Below are 18,375 nucleotides of genomic sequence, written 5' to 3' on the forward strand. Positions count from 1 at the left end.
AGATTTGGGGGGCCTATATACAGGGGGGACAAGGGGGGCCCTGACCGGCAAGTGAGAGATTTGGGGGGCCTATATACAGGGGGTACAAGGGGGGCCCCGGCCGGCAGGTGAGAGATGTGGGGGGCCTATATACAGGTGGGACAAGGGGGACCCCGACCGGCGGTTGAGAGATGTGGGGGGGCCTATTTACAGGGGGGGTCCCGACCGGCAGGTATGAGATGGGGGGCCTATATACAAGGGGGCCAAGGGGGGCTCCGACCGGCAGGTGAGAGATGGGGGGGGCCTATATACAGGGGGGCCAAGGGGAGCCCGACCGGCAGGTGAGATGTGGGGGCCCTATATACAGCGGGGACAAGGGGGGGCCCCGACCGGCAGGTGAGATGTGGGGGGGCTTTATATACAGGGGGACAAGGGGGTCCCGACCGGCAGGTGAGAGATATGGGGGGCCCTATATACAGGGGGGACAAGGGGGGGCCCCGACCGGCAGGTGAGAGATATGGGGGTCCTATATACAGGGGGGCCAAAGGGGGCTCGACCGGCAGGTGAGAGATATGGGGGGCCAAGGGGAGCCCTGACCGGCAGGTGAGAGATATGGGGGGCCAAGGGGAGCCCTGACCGGCAGGTGAGAGATATGGGGGGCCAAGGGGAGCCCTGACCGGCAGGTGAGAGATGTGGGGGCCCTGTATACAAGGGGGTCCCGACCGGCAGGTGAGAGATATGGGGGGCCCTATATACAGGGGGAACAAGGGGGGGCCCCGACCGGCAGGTGAGAGATATGGGGATCCTATATACAGGGGGGCCAAAGGGGGCCCCGACCGGCAGGTGAGAGATATGGGGGGCCCTATACACAGGGGTGACAAGGGGGGCCCCGACTGGCAGGTGAGAGATGTGGGGGGCCCTATATGCAGGGTGGACAAGGGGGGGCCCGACCGGCAGGTGAGAGATGTGGGGGCCCTTTATACAGGGGGGGAAAAGGGGGGCCTCAACCGGCAGGTGTGAGATGTGGGGGATCCTATATACAGGGCGGGACAAGGGAGACCTGCAACCGGCAGGTGAGAGATATGGGGGGACAAGGGGACCCCGACTTGCTGATGAGATATGGGGGGCCCTATATACAGGGGGGACAGGGGGGTCCTGACCGGCAGGTGAGATGTGGGGGGCCCTATATACAGGGGAGCCTCGACCAGCAGGTGAGTGATATGTGGGGCCCTCTACACAGGGGGGACAAGGGGGCCTCCACTGGCAGATGAGAGATATGGGTGGCCCTATATACAGGGGGGACAAGGGGTGCCCCGACCGGCAGGTGAGAGATATGGGGGGCCCCATACACAGGGGTGACAAGGGGGGCCCGACCGGCAGGTGAGAGATGTGGGGGGCCCTATATACAGGGGGGAAAGGGGGGCCTCAACCGGCAGGTGTGAGATGTGGGGGATCCTATATACAGGGCGGGACAAGGGAGACCTGCAACCGGCAGGTGAGAGATATGGGGGGGGGACCCCGACCGGTAGGTGAGAGATATGGGGGGACAAGGGGACCCCGACTTGCAGGTGAGATGTGAGGTGAGAGATATGGGGGGCCCTATATACAGTGGGCCAAGGGAGGCCCGACCGGCAGGTGAGAGATATAGGGGGAATTATATCCAGGGGGGCTCCAACCGGCAGGTGAAAGGTATGGGGGGCTCTATATACAGGGTGATCAAGGGAGGCCCCGACCGGCAGGTGTGAGATATGGGGGGGCCCTATATACAGGGGGGCCAAGGCAGGCCCCGACCAGCAGGTGGGAGATATGGGGGGCCCTATATAAAGGGGGGACAACAGGGGCCCTGACCGACAGATGAGAGATATGGGGGCCCTATATACAGGGGGGCCAAAGGGGGCCCTGACCGGCAGGTGAGAGATATGGGGGGCCCTATATACAGGGGGCCAAGGGGACCCCGACTTGCAGATGAGATGTGGGAGGCCCTATATACAGGGGAGCCTCGACCAGCAGGTGAGTGATATGTGGGGCCCTCTATACAGTGGGGACAAGGGGGGCCTCGACCGGCAGATGAGAGATATGGGGGGCCTATATACAGCAGGGACAAGGGGTGCCCTGACCGTCAGGTGAGAGATGTGGGGGGCCCTATATACAGGGGGGATAAGGGGGGCCTCGACCGTCAGGTGAGAGATATGGGGGCCCCCACTTGCAGGTGAGAGATATGGGGGGGCCCGACCGTCAGGTGATAGATATGGGGGGCCCTATATACAGGGGGCCAAGGGAGGCCCCGACCGGCAGGTGAGAGATATGGGGGGGATCCAACCGGCAGGTGAGAGATATGGGGGGCCCTATATCCAGGGGGGCTCCAACCGGCAGGTGAAAGGTATGGGGGGCTCTATATACAGGGTGATCAAGGGAGGCCCCGACCGGCAGGTGTGAGATATGGGGGGCCCTATATACAGGGGGGCCAAAGCAGGCCCCGACCGAAAGGTGTGAGATATGGGGGTCTCTATATACATGGGGGCCAAGAGAGGCCCCGACCGGCAGGTGGGAGATATAGGGGGCCCTATATAAAGGGGGGACAACAGGGGCCCCGACCGGCAGGTGAGAGATATGGGGGCCCTATATACAGGGAAGACAAGGTGGGCCCCGCCCGGCAATTATGTACCGAGGGGGCCCTATATACAGGGGGGACAAGGGGGGCCCCGACTGGCAGGTATGTACAGGGGGGCTCTATATACAGGGGGGACATGGGGGTCCCAACCAGCAGGTGTATAAAGGGGTGCCTTTATACAAGGGGGGCCCTGACCAACAGGTATGTACAGGGGTGGCCCTATATACAGGGGGGCCTAGACCGGGAGGTATGTACTGGGGGGCCCTATTTAGACAAGTGAGAGATATGGGGGGGCCTATATACAGGGGGGCCAAGGGAGGCCCAGACCGGCAGGAGATAGAAATGGGGGTCCTTTATACAGGGGGGCCCAGACTGACAGTTGAGAGATATTGGATTGGGGGCCCTATATACATGGGGGGCCCAAGACCGGCAGATATGTATAGGGGGGGGCCTTTATACAGGGGGCCAAGGGAGGCCCAGACCGGCAGGTGAGAGAAATGGGGGACCCTACATATAGGGGGGCCCAGACCAACAGGTGAGAGATATGGGGGGCCTATATACAGGGGGGCCCCAGCCAACAGGTAAAGAGATATGGGGTGCCCTTTATACAGGGGTGCCCAGACATACAGGTATGTACATGGGGGGCCCTATATACAGGGGGGCCCAGACCGATAGGTGAGAGATATGGTGGCCCTATATACAGGGGGGCCCTGAGAGACAGGTATGTACATGTGGGGGCCCTATATATACAGGGGGTCCAGACCAACAGGTGAGATATATTAGGGGGCCAAAACCAACAGGTGATAGGTATGGAGGGGTCCTATATAGAGGAGGGACAAGGGGGGCCTCGAAAGACAGTTGGGAGATATGGGGGCCCTATATATGGGGGGACCCAGACTGACAAAGGAGAGATATGAGGGGGCCCTATACAAAGGGGGGGGGGCCCAGGAGACAGGTGGGAGATATAGGGGGCTCTATATACAGGGGGGCCCAAAACGACTGGTAAGATAAATGGGGGGCCCTATATAGAGGGAGCCAAGGGGGGCACAGACCGGCAGGTGAGAGATGTGGGGGGCCCTATATACAGGGGGCCCGACAGGAAGATGAGATTAATTGGGCGTCCTTTATACAGGGGGGCCCCAACAGACAGATGAGCTATATGGTGGGCCCAATATACAGGGGTCCCCGACAGGTGAGATATAAAGAGGGCCTGATGTACAGGGAGTCAAGGGGGGCCTCAACTGGCAGGTGAGATATATGGGGGGAGGCAGATGTATGGGGGGCCTCAACAGACAGGTATGTACATAGAAGGCCCTGACAGACGTGTATACATGGGGGGCCCTATATAGAGGAGGGGGTCCAAACATACAGGTATGATATGGCGGTCCTGCTATGGGGGGAAGGGGAACCCTAGCATATAGGGGGGGAGTACCGACAGGAGGGGGTCCCCAACAGACAGGTACATGGGGGGGGCACAACAGACAGGTATGATATGGGGGCCCCTATATAGAGGAGGGCCAAGGGGGCCCAACTGATAGGTACAGTGTACTATAAAAAGTCTTCACACCCCTGGGTAAAATGTCGGGTTTCTGTGATGTAAAAAAATGAGACAAAGATCAATAATTTCAGAAGTTTTTCCACCTTTAATGTGACCTATAAACTGTACAACTCGGCTGAACAACAAACTGAAATCCTTCAGGTGGAGGGAAGTAAAAATAAAAAACTAAAATAATCTGGTTGCATAAGTGTGCACACCCTTACACTCATCCTTTGTTGAGGCCCCTTTTGATGTGATTCCAGCACTCAGTCTTTTTGGGGAGGAGTCTATCAGCACGGCACATCTGGATTCGGCAATATTTGCCCGCTCTTCCTTGCAAAAACACCCCAGACCTGTCAGATTGCGTGTCATCTCCTGCGCACAGCCCTCTTCAGATCACCCCACAGATGTTCCATCGGATTCAGGTCTGGGCTCTGGCTGGGCCATTCCACAACTTTCATCTTCTGGTGAAGCCATTCCTTTGTGGATTTGGATGGATGCTTTGGGTGGTTGTCAGGCTGAAGGATGAAGTTCTTCTTCATGTTCAGCTTTCTAGCAGAAACCTGAAGGTTTTGTGCCGATATTGACCGGTATTTGGAACTGTTCATAACTCCCTCTACCTGGACTAAGGCCCCGGTTCCAGCTGACGAAAAACAGCCCGAAAGCATGATGCTGCCACCACCACCATGCTTCACGGTGGGTACGGTGTTCTTTTGGTGATGTGCAGTGTTTGCACCAAACATATATTTTGGAATTATGGCCAAAAAGTTCCATCTTGGTTCCATCAGACCAGAACACATTTTCCTGCATGGTTTTGGGAGACTTCAGATGTGTTTTTGCAGAATGTAGCCGGGCTTGGATGTTTTTCTTCGTAAGAAAAGGCTTCCATCTTGCCACTCTACCCCAGAGCCCAGACATATGAAGAACACGGGAGATTGTTGTCACATGGACCACACAGCCAGGACTTGCCAGATATTCCTGCAGCTCCTTTCATGTTGCTGTAGGCCTCTTGGCCACCTCCCAGACCAGTGTTCTTCTCGTCTTTTCCTCCATTTTGGATGGACGTCCAGTTCTTGGTGGTGTCACTGTTGGTGGTGTCACTGTTGGTGGTGTCACTGTTGGTGGTGTCACTGTTGGTGGTGTCACTGTTGGCGATATCACAGTTGTGCCATATGTTCTCCACTTGATGATGACTTTCTGCACTGTGTTCCATGGTATATCTAATGCCTTGGAAATTCTTTTGTACCCTTCTCCTGACTGATACCTTTTAACAATGAGATCCCTCTGATGCTTTGGAAGCTCTCTGTGGACCATGGCTTTTGCTGTAGGATGTGACTAAGAAAATGTCAGGAAAGACCTACTAGAACAGCTGAACTTTATTTGGGGTTCATCACTTTAAATGATGGCGGGTGTGTGCTGACTCTTATTTAACATGATTGTGAATGTGATTACTGAATTCTGAACACAGCTACATCCCCAGTTATAAGAGGGCGTGCACACTTATGCAACCACTTTATTTTATTTTTTTATGTTTACCCCCCCCCCCCCAAAAAAAAAAAAGATTTCAGTTTGTTTTTCAACTGAGTTGTACAGTTTATAGGTCGCAGTAAAGGTGGAAAAAGTTCTAAAATTATTTACCTTTCTCTCATTTTTCTTACATCACAGAAACCTGACATTTTAACAGGAGTGTGTAGATTTTTTTATATCCACTATATTTATAGCGGGGGCCCCTATACAGAAGAGGGTCAAGGAGGGCCATGAAAGACAGGTATGATGGGGCAGGGGGTCCCGAAATAGAGGGAGGCCTAGGGGCTCTACGACAGACAGGTACGTGGGGGACCCCTATATAGAAGAGGGCCAGGGTGGCCCCAATAGACAGGTTTGTACATGGAGTGGCCCCTATGTGGAGGGGAGCCCCAACAGACAGATCTGTACGAGGGGGCTTTATATAGGGTGGGTCCTGACAGGTACATGGGGAAGAGAGAGGGAGGAGGGGGGCCCGACAGGTACATAGGGGGGGGGGGTCTCCACCAGGTGTACATAGGCTCCACAGGTTATGGATTCAAAGGGAGGTGCAAAACAGGTGTGTAGGGGTTAGGCACACGGGACAGGGCGGGGGCCATACAGGTGTGTTGGGGGACAGGGCGGGGGCCATACAGATGTTGGGGGACAGAGTGGGGCCATACAGGTGTGTAGGGGACAGACAGAGGCCATACAGATGTGTAGGAGGAGCACAGGATAGGAGGAGCCCCATCAGTGTGGAGAGTGGCTTGGCACACAGGGCAGGAAGGGGTCATACTAGTCTGTTGGGGGGGTGCTGGGCACACAGGATAGAGAGGGGCCATACAGGTCTGTAGGGGGGCTGGGCACACAGGATAGGGAGGGACCATACAGGTGTGTAGGGGGGCTGGACACAGAATAGGGAGGGGCCATACAGGTGTGTAGGGGGGCTGGGCACACAGGAGAGATGGGACATACAGGTGTGTAGAAAGACAGAATAGGGAGGGGTCACACCGGTATGTAGGGGGCTGGGAACACAGGATAGGGAGGGGTAATACAGGTGTGTAGGGGGCTGGGCACACAGGATAGGGAGGGATCAGACTGTTATGTAGGGGGCTGGGTACACAGGACATGGAGGAGTCATACTGGTGTGTAGGACTGGGGGGGGGGGGGGTCACACAGGGCAGGGAGGGGCTAACCCTAATTGACAGGTGTGCTTAGTGTACGTCATGGTACAGGTGTACAGTGCTGCTGATGTGTAGGGGGGCTGGACACACTGTTTTATACCCATCTGCTGGGGTAATGGGAAGTGGGTGTTCTGGGGTGTAGAGAGAGCACAGCAGATGATTGACAGGTGCTATCTGTATAAGGCAAGGATGATACAGGTGTGCAAAGGTGTAGGGGCTGGACACACATGGGCAAGACCAAAGAGCTGCCAAAGGACATCAGGGACAAGATTGTAAACCTGCACAAGGTTGGAATGGGCTACAAGACCATCAGCAAGAAGCTTGGTGGGAAGGAGACAACTGTTGGAGCGAATATTCACAAATAGAAGAAATACAAAATAACCATCAGTTGGCCTTGGTCTGGAGCTCCATGCAGGATTTCGCCTCATGGGGTAAGGATGATCACGAGAAAACTGAAGGATCAGCCCAGAACTACACGGGGGGAGCTTGTCGATGATCTCATGGCAGTTAGGACCACGTTCACCGAACAAACCATCGGTAACACAACACGCTGGCATGGATTGAAATCCTGCAGCGCCTGCAAGATCCCCCTCCTCAGGAAGGCCCATGTACAGGCCCGTCTGAATCATTTAGATGTTCATTGGCAAACTTCAGAGAAGGATTGGGAGAAATTGCTGTGGTCAGATGAGACCAAAATTGAGCTCTTTGGCATTGACTCGTTGTGTTTGGAGGAAGAAAAATGCTGACTATGACCCTAAGAACACCATCCCTACAGTTGAGCACGGAGGTGGAGACATTATGATTTGAGGTTGTTTCTCTTCTAAAGGTACAGACCGGCTTTGCCGCTTTGAAGGGCCAATGGACGGGGCCTTGTATTGTAAAGTCTTGGATGAGAACCTTCTTTCCTCAGCAAGAACACTGAAGATGGGTCGTGGATGGGTCTTCCAGTATGACAATAACCCAAGGTAACAAAGGAGCGGCTCAAGAAGAAGCACATTAAGGTCATTTAGAGGCCTAGCCAGTCTCCAGATCTTAATCCTATAGAAAATTTATGGACGGAGCTGAAACTTCAAGTTGCCGAGCGACAGCCAAGAAACCTTAAGGATTTAGAGAAGATCTGTAAAGAAGAGTGGACCAAAAGCCCTCCTGAGATGTGTAGAAACCTGGTAACCAATCACAAGAAACATCTTACCTCTGTGCTGGCCAACAAGAGTTTTTCCACCAAATACTAAATCATATTTTGCTTGTGGATCAAATTCCTATTTTACTCACTGAACTGCAACTCAATTTATAACATTTGTATCGTGTTTTTTTTATTCTGGAAATTTTGCTTGATATTCTCTCTCTCATTTAAAATACACCTATGATAAAAATTACAGACCCATCATTTTTTTGTAATTTTGCAAGCTTACAAAATCTGAAGAGGCTCAAATAATTATTTTCCCCACTGTACAGGAGGCTAAGAGGATAAGTATGATTTGTGGTAAAGCATATATAGGTAGGGCCACATTCAGAACCATACAGAATATTCCCAATGAACAGAAAATTAAAGGGCCTCCTCTGTGGTTGGGCCCTGATAGGCTGAGAGGGAAGCTGCCTTTTCTTTGATCTGTAGTTCCAGTGCTCCAGTGCATAGCTTTAGCTTTGCCATCCACAAACCATGAGTTTGGGCTGCTTCCACCTGAGGCTGATCACCCAGATGTTTGTATTGTGATAGATTTCCTGTAGTTATGATAGGAAAATGATTGTCTCTCTGCATTCTATATATCAAGGCTTAAAAGAAGGCTGAGCAAGGGCTGAGATACAAAGAAGCACCTTGGAGGTCCTCATATCTCACCAATGACTTTGAATGAGATGCCGGGATATAGAAATTCTCAGAAGGAAGTCTAGTTACAGAAGGGATGGCTTATACCATGATTAGAATTCAAATTGTGTGACTGTGTGTGCTTTGGTGACTCTTGGGTGATTTGCTGGTTCCATTGATTTGGAGACAATTTTAATACATACACGAGGAGAACAATATGACTCTCCAAGTCCTTCTAGACCAGCCTTTCACAACCAGGGTTCCTGTAGAGGGTGTTGGGGGTTCCTTGAGTAATTTCTGCCTCTGAGACAATTTACCACTGACACCAATGTTTTTTTTTTTTTTTTTTTAGCTATCTAAGGGGGGGGGGAAATCTCTCAAATGACCACCAACTTAAGGCACATTCTTCCCACTGATCCCAAATGTAAGGAGCATTCTTCCCACTGACCCCCAATGTAAGGGACATTCTTCCCACTGATCACCAATGTAAGGGACATTCTTCCCCCTGACCTCCAATGTAAGGAGCATTCTTCCCACTGACCCCCAATGTAAGGGACATTCTTCCCACTGACCCCCAATGGAAGGGACAATCTTCCCACTGACCACCAATGTAAGGGACATTCTTCCCACTGATCACCAATGTAAGGGACATTCTTCCCACTGATCACCAATGTAAGGGACATTCTTCCCACTGATCACCAATGTAAGGGACATTCTTCCCACTGATCACCAATGTAAGGGACATTCTTCCCGCTGACCACCAATGTAAGGGACATTCTTCCCACTTGACCCCCAATGTAAGGGACATTCTTCCCACTTGACCCCCAATGTAAGGGACATTCTTCCCACTGACCACCAATGTAAGGGACATTCTTTCCACTGACCACCAATGTAAGGAACATTCTTCCCGCTGACCCCAATGTAAGGAGCATTCTTCCCGCTGACCACCAATGTAAGGAGCATTCTTCCCGCTGACCCCCAATGTAAGGGACATTCTTCCCGCTGACCCCCAATGTAAGGGACATTCTTCCCACTGACCCCCAATAAAAGAGCATTCTTCCCGCTGACCCCCAATGTAAGGAGCATTCTTCCCGCTGACCCCCAATGTAAGGAGCATTCTTCCCGCTGACCCCCAATGTAAGGGACATTCTTCCCGCTGACCCCCAATGTAAGGGACGTTCTTCCCGCTGACCACCAATGTAAGGGACATTCTTCCCGCTGACCCCCAATGTAAGGGACATTCTTCCCGCTGACCCCCAATGTAAGGGACATTCTGCAGGAAGAGAAATACAGAAATACTTGGACCAAATATTCACTAGAGATGATCCATAGAACACTTTGTACTGTAGTAAAGCGATTTAAACCGGTCGGATAAAGAGTGGTCATAGTCATGAGCCCTTATGTACTAAGCCCAGATCAAGTGCTCCTAGCAAGCAGATTGGAGCTGACATTTTTCTTTTGCTGGTCAGGAAAGGTGAGCAAGCAACTCAGTGTGCACTCACTGGAAGTGTTATGTGTGTCTGGGCAGTTCACCCTCTTGGTCCCTAGGTCTGGTTTGCTTCTGTAGTGCAAGTGCTCTGCACTGTAACTGGGACCATTTGGAAGAGGCGGTCTGGTGCAGTTCACTTTAGTGTGAGCGAAAATCATACCTGAGCTTGGAACTCCCCATAGGTCACCGAGCATAGATAGTGAGATCACTGTGGTCTGGGTGGCAGAGGTGATGATGTAAGCTCAGTGTGAGTGTAGGCCAGTAGGGGAAGAGGGACAGTTGAACTTGGGTGTACCTCAGTTCAACCGTGCCTAGTCTGAGTACACCCTTATTGGTGGCTATAGATTTATTGGTGGCCCTAGATTTGTTGGTTGGTTTATCTAGACTCATTGGTGACTCTAGATCTATTGATGGCTCTAGATTTGTTGGTGGCCCTAGATTTGTTGGTTGGTTTATCTAGACTCATTGGTGGCTCTAGATTTATTGGTGGCCCTAGGTTTGTTTGTTGGTTTTATCTAGACTCATTGGTGGCTCTAGATTTATTGGTGGCCCTAGATTTGTTTGTTGGTTTATCTAGACTCATTGATGACTCTAGATCTATTGGTGGCTCTAGATTTATTGGTGGCCCTAGATTTGTTTGTTGGTTTATCTAGACTCATTGGTGGCTCTAGATTTATTGGTGGCCCTAGATTTGTTTGTTGGTTTATCTAGACTCATTGGTGACTCTAGATCTATTGGTGGCTCTAGATTTATTGGTGGCCCTAGATTTGTTTGTTGGTTTATCTAGACTCATTGGTGGCTCTAGATTTATTGGTGGCCCTAGATTTGTTGGTTTATCTAGACTCATTGGTGACTCTAGATTTATTGGTGGCTCTAGATTTATTGGTGGCCCTAGATTTGTTGGTTTATCTAGACTCATTGGTGGCTCTAGATTTATTGGTGGCCCTAGATTTGTTTGTTGGTTTATCTAGACTCAATGGTGACTCTAGATCTATTGGTGGCTCTAGATTTATTGGTGTCCCTAGATTTGTTGGTTTATCTAGACTCATTGGTGACTCTAGATCTATTGGTGACTCTAGATTTATTGGTGGCCCTAGATTTGTTGGTTTATCTAGACTCATTGGTGACTCTAGATCTATTGGTGGCTCTCGATTTAGTGAAGGCTGTAGACTTCTTGGCACCTCTAGATTTTTTGGCATGTATATTCATGTCATCCGTTGACCCGATATTTTCTATCTTTACTTTTAATTGTGCTGTGTCTACATGCATTTATGTGCATTGGATTCAAATGAACAAGACTCGTGGATAATCACTGTTTTCTACTTGTCCTTGCAGTGCCCTGCATTGATCCAGTGCAGCAAAGCGCAGGTCACTGCACAAGGTGTAAATGAGCCCCTCAGGCTGTGACCGACGAGTGTCTTTAACAGGAAGGGAACCGATATATGGGAGATGCTGTGGCTTTGACTTAGGAATTAGTTGGGTAACTGGTCTTCACTAGCTGCATACATGTTACTGGTTCAACTAGTGAAGCCATGACCAGGATGACAGTCACAGATCTTGCACTTTTAGGCCTCATTCACACAGATACTGAAGTCCATAGACCATGAAAGGGCCATTAGTTGGCTAGCCATACATGAAGCGAATTTCCATCCTTTCGTCAGGCTCATTGGTTGGCCCTAATTGTCCGACTCCCTCCCAACATCCATCATTTAAGAATTCAATGGACCCGGAAGGAAAATTGTTGGATGAGTCTCCATCCAATCAGAATCGCACTGTTCAGGTATTTTGACTATCAGCGGGACTGTCTGTTAAAATACAATAGTGGCAGCGGGAGATATGTCCACCTGCTCTGTATAGTGTGTGTGGCAGAATCCGTTAGATTAGATAAATCCCGGGCTTTATTTCTCAGTTAACAGGTGCAAGAACTCACATCTCCTCCGCCAACCCCCCTCCACCCAACAGCACCCTAACCCCCCCCCCCCCCCAACGAAAATACACTAATGTTAATTTTAGGGCACATAAATGGAAAATATTACCCTGTTTTTAGGAAAAAAAAAAAAAAAAAAAAGATTAGGTTGCACCAAAGTAAAAGATACCAAACATGTCAAAAGAAAAAAATTGCATGCTCCCTTGAAAAAGCGATAAACTTTGTTACCCAAAATATTCCATAGGCGATTCTTTCACTCTTTTGCTGCCAGAGGCATTTTTGCATTTTTTATTTTTTCACACGTTTGAAAACGTCATTTTAGGCCTGAAGATTAGTCAAAACCCCCAAAACATTTTTGAAAGCAGGAATTCCGGAGAATAAAATGGTGGTCGCAGTTTTTCATGTCAAGTTAATTTTAGAGCATGTAAACACGATATATTACGCAATGTTTAGTAAAATATAAAAGATGAGGTTGTGCCGAGTAAATAGATACCTGACATGTCAAGCCATAAAATTGGGTGCGCCCGTGAAAATATTGACAGAGTTCAGTGCCCTATATTTCGCCTTTAAAAGCCCCTACAGGTCACCCGTTCCAACTTAGCTGTGAATAATGGGTCTGGAATTATTGTTCTCGATGTGCGTGGTGGTATGTGACACGTGTACCGCAATCCAATATTTTCTTATGTAGTTGTCCCCAATGTGTGTGTTTCTATTTGTAGGTGTGGGGGCTTTAAATTTTATCCTGGGGGGGAGGGAGGGGTTAAATGTTTGGATGTACTTTAACTTTTTACATGTTGCTCTCTCCTTTCTCCACTAAACAATATCACATAGGGGGGCAACATATGGGGGGTTATGGAGACGTTTCTGCAGGGATGGTTTTATGGGGGGGATGTTATGGAGAGGATTCTATTGAGGGGGTTTTATGGAGTGGATTCTACGGGGAGGATTCTGCTGGGGGGATTCTGCGGGGAGGGGATTCTGCGGCAGGGGTGGACTGACCATTTGGAAACTCGGGCACTGCCCGAGGGCCCGGGGTCAGTAGGGGGCCCCATGAGATGCCCTTGGTACCTTTTTCATAGGCTTTTTTGAGTTTGGGTGAGGACACGGGCCCCATGATCTCCTATTGCCCGGGGGCCCCATGAGTTGTCAGTCCGCCCCTGTTCGGCGGGGAGGGTTTTATGAAGGGGATTCTGCGGGGAGGGATTTATGAAGAGGATTCTGCAGGGAGGGATTTATGAAGAGGATTCTGTGGGGAGGGATTTATGAAGAGGATTCTGTGGGGAGGGATTTATGAAGAGGATTCTGTGGGGAGGGATTTATGAAGAGGATTCTGCGGGGAGGGATTTATGAAGAGGATTCTGCGGGGAGGGATTTATGAAGAGGATTCTGCGGGGAGGGATTTATGAAGAGGATTCAACGGGGAGGGTTTTATGGTGGTGGGTTATGGAGGGGGTTTTATGAAGGGGATTCTGCGGGGAGGGTTTTATGAAGGGGATTCTGCGGGGAGGGTTTTATGAAGGGGATTCTGCGCGGAGGGTTTTATGAAGGGGATTCTGCGCGGAGGGTTTTATGAAGGGGATTCTGCGGGGAGGGTTTTATGAAGGGGATTCTGCGGGGAGGGTTTTATGAAAGGGATTCTGCGGGGAGGCTTTTATGAAGGGGATTCTGCGGGGAGGGTTTTATGAGGAGGATTCTGCGGGGAGGCTTTTATGAAGGGGATTCTGCGGGGAGGCTTTTATGAAGGGGATTCTGCGGGGAGGCTTTTATGAAGGGGATTCTGCGGGGAGGCTTTTATGAAGGGGATTCTGCGGGGAGGGTTTTATGAAGGGGATTCTGCGGGGAGGGTTTTATGAAGGGGATTTTGCGGGCAGGGCTTTATGAAGGGGATTCTGCGGGGAGGGTTTTATGAAGGGGATTCTGCGGGGAGGGTTTTATGAAGGGGATTTTGCGGGCAGTATTTTATGAAGGGGAATCTACAAGGAGGGTTCTATGAAGGGGATGCTATGACGAGGGTTTTATGGAGGGGATTCTATGAAGAAGATTCTATAGGGCGGGTTTTATAGAGGGGGTTCTGTAAAGAGGATTGTATGGGGATGCTTTTATGGAGAGGATTCTGCAGGGATGGTTTTATGGGGGGACGGGGGGGTTATGGAGGGGGTTTTATAAAGAGGATTCTACGGGGAGGGGATTCTACGGGTAGGGTTTTATGAAGGTGATTCTACGGGGAGGGTTTTATGAAGGGGATTCTACGGGGAGGGTTTTATGAAGGGGATTATACGGGGAGGGTTTTATGAAGGGGATTCTATGGGGGGGATTCGATGGGGTAGGGTTCTATGAAGGGGATTCTATGGGGAAGATTTAATGAAGGGGATTCTACGGGGAGGGTTTTATGCATGGGATTCTATGAAGAGGATTCTACAAGGAAAGTTTTATGGAAAGGTTTCTATGAGGAGGGTATTATGGATGGGGTTCTAGGTACATTATTCTACGAGGAAGGTTTTATGGAGGGGGTTCTAGGTACATTATTCTACGAGGAAGGTTTTATGGAGGGGGTTCTACAAGTAGGGTTTTATGAACAGGATTCTACGGGGAGGGTTCTATGAAGGGGATTCTACGAGGAAGGTTTTATGGAGGGGATCCTATGAAGAGGATTTTATGGGGTGGATTCTACAGTGAGTGTTTTATCGTGGGGGGATTTATGGAGAGGACTCTGAGGAGGTATGGGATGGTGCAATCATTGGCGGAGGACAGGTGTGGGATGTCACATGGTGCAATCATTGGCAGAGGACAGGTATGGGATGTTACATGGTGCAATCATTGGCAGAGGACAGGTATGGGGTGTTACATGGTGCAATCATTGGCAGAGGACAGGTATGAGATGTTACATGGTGCAATCATTGGTAGAGGACAAGTATGGGGTGTTACATGTTGCAATCATTGGCGGAGGACAGGTATGGGGTGTTACATGGTGCAATCATTGGTAGGACAGGTACGGGGTGTTACATGGTGCAGTCATTGGCGGAGGACAGGTGTGGGGTGTTACATGGTGCAATCATTGGTGGAGGACAGGTATGAGGTATTACATGGTGCAGTCATTGGCAGAGGACAGGTATGGGATGTTACATGGTGCAATCATTGGTAGAGGACAAGTATGGGGTGTTACATGGTGTAATCATTGGCAGAGGACAGGTATGGGGTGTTACATGGTGCAATCATTGGCGGAGGACAGGTGTGGGGTGTTACATGGTGCAATCATTGGCAGAGGACAGGTATGGGGTGTTACATGATGCAATCATTGGCAGAGGACAGGTATGGGGTGTTACATGGTGCAATCATTGGCGGAGGACAGGTATGGGGTATTACATGGTGCAGTCATTGGCGGAGGACAGGTATGAGATGTTACATGGTACAATCATTGGCGGAGGACAGGTATGGGGTGTTACATGGTGCAATCATTGGCGGAGGACAGGTATGGGGTGTTACATGTTGCAATCATTGGCGGAGGACAGGTATGGGATGTTACATGGTACAATCATTGGCAGAGGACAGATATGAGATGTTACATGGTACAATCATTGGCGGAGGACAGGTACGGGGTATTACATGGTGCAATCATTGGCGGAGGACAGGTATGGGATGTCACATGGTGCAATCATTGGCGGAGGACAGGTATGGGGTGTTACATGGTGCAATCATTGGCGGAGGACAGGTATGGGGTGTTACATGGTGCAATCATTGGCGGAGGACAGGTATGGGATGTTACATGGTGCAATCATTGGCGGAGGACAGGTATGGGATGTCACATGGTACAATCATTGGCGGAGGACAGGTATGGGGTGTTACATGGTGCAATCATTGGCGGAGGACAGGTATGGGATGTCACATGGTACAATCATTGGCAGAGGACAGGTATGGGATGTTACATGGTGCAATCATTGGCGGAGGACAGGTATGGGATGTCACATGGTACAATCATTGGCAGAGGACAGGTATGGGATGTCACATGGTACAATCATTGGCAGAGGACAGGTACGGGGTGTCACATGTTGCAATCATTGGCGGAGGACAGGTACGGGGTGTTACATGTTGCAATCATTGGCGGAGGACAGGTATGGGGTGTTACATGGTGCAATCATTGGCGGAGGACAGGTACGGGGTATTACATGGTGCAATCATTGGCGGAGGACAGGTACGGGATGTTACATGGTGCAATCATTGGCGGACAGGTATGGGATGTTACATGGTGCAATCATTGGCAGAAGACAAGTCTGAGTGGTTGTACGGTAAATCTAATAGTGGAGGACAGTGTCTGGCATAGGAAAGGTGGGAGAGGTTATAGGATGCAGAGACTGACAGAGAATGGGTTTGAGGGGTTGTGTGGTACAATATTGGACAGCAGACATATATAAGGACTTTTGCAGTAGTGTTGTCTGACAAACCTGAGGTCTTGTATATTCAGTCCCGGGGAGAGCTCATGTATGAGAGGCTGTGGAATCTGGTCATTTAGAGGGGCTGTGGTATTATGAGCTGTATAGTACAGGTATATATGGTGCATGGTGGTTATCTGGTACAGTGACTGGTAGGGGACAGATATGGTACAGCAATGGACATTAAATAGATATGAAGATACATTGGACATTAAATAGATATGACTGATATATATATATATTTATTTCAGGTACTTATATAGTGCCATCAATTTACGCAGCACTTTACATATATACAGTCAGGTCCATATATATTTGGAGACAGGCACAATTTTTTCGATTTTTTTTTTTCAGGTATTTTCCAAAACATGTTCCAGCTCTAGTTCTATGATGGATATGGGTGGACAGTGCGCACTCTCAGGTGTAATTTGAGGGTATGTACATCCATATTGGAGGAAGGGTTTAGGAATTCCAGCTTTTACGAGTAGCCATCCCCCCTCTTTCAAGGGACCAAAAGTAATTGGACGATTGAATCAAAAGCTGTTTCATGGCCAGGTGTGGGCTACTCCTTCATTATTTCTTCATCAATTAAGCAGGTGAAAGGTCTGGAGTTGATTCTAAGTGCGGTATTTGCATTTGGAATCTATTGCTGTAAACCTACATCATGTGTTCAAAGGAGCCGTCCATGCAAGTGAAACAGGCCATTGTAAGGCTTCAAAAACAAAACAAATCCATCAGAGAGATCGCAGCATCCATTAGGAGAGGCCAAATCAACAGTTTGGTACATTCCGAGGAAAGAAGAACGCACTGGTGAGCCCAGCAACATGACAAGGAATGGAAGTCCATGGAAGACAACAGTGGTGGATGATCGCAGCATCCTCTCTATGGCAAAGAAAACCCCATTCACAACATCCAGACAAGTGAAGGCCACTCTCCAGGAGGTGGGCGTATCATTGTCAAAGTCTACAATCAAGAGAAGACTTCACGAGAGCAAATACAGAGGGTTCACCACAAGGTGCAAATACAGAGGTTTCAACACAAGGTGCAAACCATTCATAAGCCTGAAGAATAGAAAAGACAGATTAGAGTTTGCCAAAAAAAATCTAAAAAAGCCGGACCAGTTCTGGAAAAGCATTCTTTGGACGAATGAAACTAAGATGAATCTGTACCAGAATGATGGGAAGAAGAAAGTGCGGAGAAGGCTTGGAACAGCTCATGATCCAAAACACAAAACGTCATCTGTAGAAACATGGCGGAGGCAGGGTGATGGCATGGGCGGAGGCAGGGTGATGGCATGGGCGGAGGCCGGGTGATGGCATAGGTGGAGGCAGGGTGATGGCATGGGCATGCATGGCTTCCAGTGGCATTGGGTCATTGGTGGTTATTGATGATGTGACAGAAGACAGAAGCAGCCGGATGAATTCTGCCGTGTTTACAGATATCCTGTCAGCCCAGATTCAGCCAAATGCAGCAAAGTTGATTGGACGGCGCTTCACAGTACAGATGGACAATGATCCAAAACACACTGCAAAAGCAACCCAGGAGCTTTTGAAGGAAAAGAAGTGAAATATTCTGCAATGGCCGAGTCAATCACCTGATTTCAACCCAACTGAGCATTCATTTCACTTGCTGAAGGTAAAACTAAAGGCAGAAAGACCCACAAAGAACAACTGAAGATGGCTGCAGTTAGAGCCTGGCAAAGCATCAGAAAGGAGGAAACCCAGTCTTTGGTCATGTCCGTGGGTTCCAGACTTCAGGCAAAGCATCAGAAAGGAGGAAACCCAGTCTTTGGTCATGTCCGTGGGTTCCAGACTTCAGGCAAAGCATCAGAAAGGAGGAAACCCAGTCTTTGGTCATGTCCGTGGGTTCCAGACTTCAGGCAAAGCATCAGAAAGGAGGAAACCCAGTCTTTGG

At 49.8% G+C, this 18,375-nt stretch overlaps 1 protein-coding gene across 1 annotated transcript in view; it reads left to right on the forward strand.

The window, feature by feature from the left end:
• Positions 1-737: 737 nt before the first annotated feature.
• RASGRF1 (Ras protein specific guanine nucleotide releasing factor 1) overlaps positions 738-18,375 on the forward strand; it is a gene marked incomplete at its 5' end in the record, with an annotated part of 154,420 nt that continues 136,782 nt past the window's right edge. The window contains one exon of the mRNA XM_089663098.1: positions 738-766. Coding sequence (XP_089519224.1) covers positions 738-766 — 29 coding nt within the window. The remainder of the gene's footprint in view (positions 767-18,375) is intronic.

Source organism: Staurois parvus, unplaced genomic scaffold (assembly GCF_062004578.1).
Source record: "Staurois parvus isolate SC_StPar_1 unplaced genomic scaffold, SC_StPar_1.0 ptg001625l, whole genome shotgun sequence".
NCBI classification, from domain to species: domain Eukaryota; kingdom Metazoa; phylum Chordata; class Amphibia; order Anura; family Ranidae; genus Staurois; species Staurois parvus.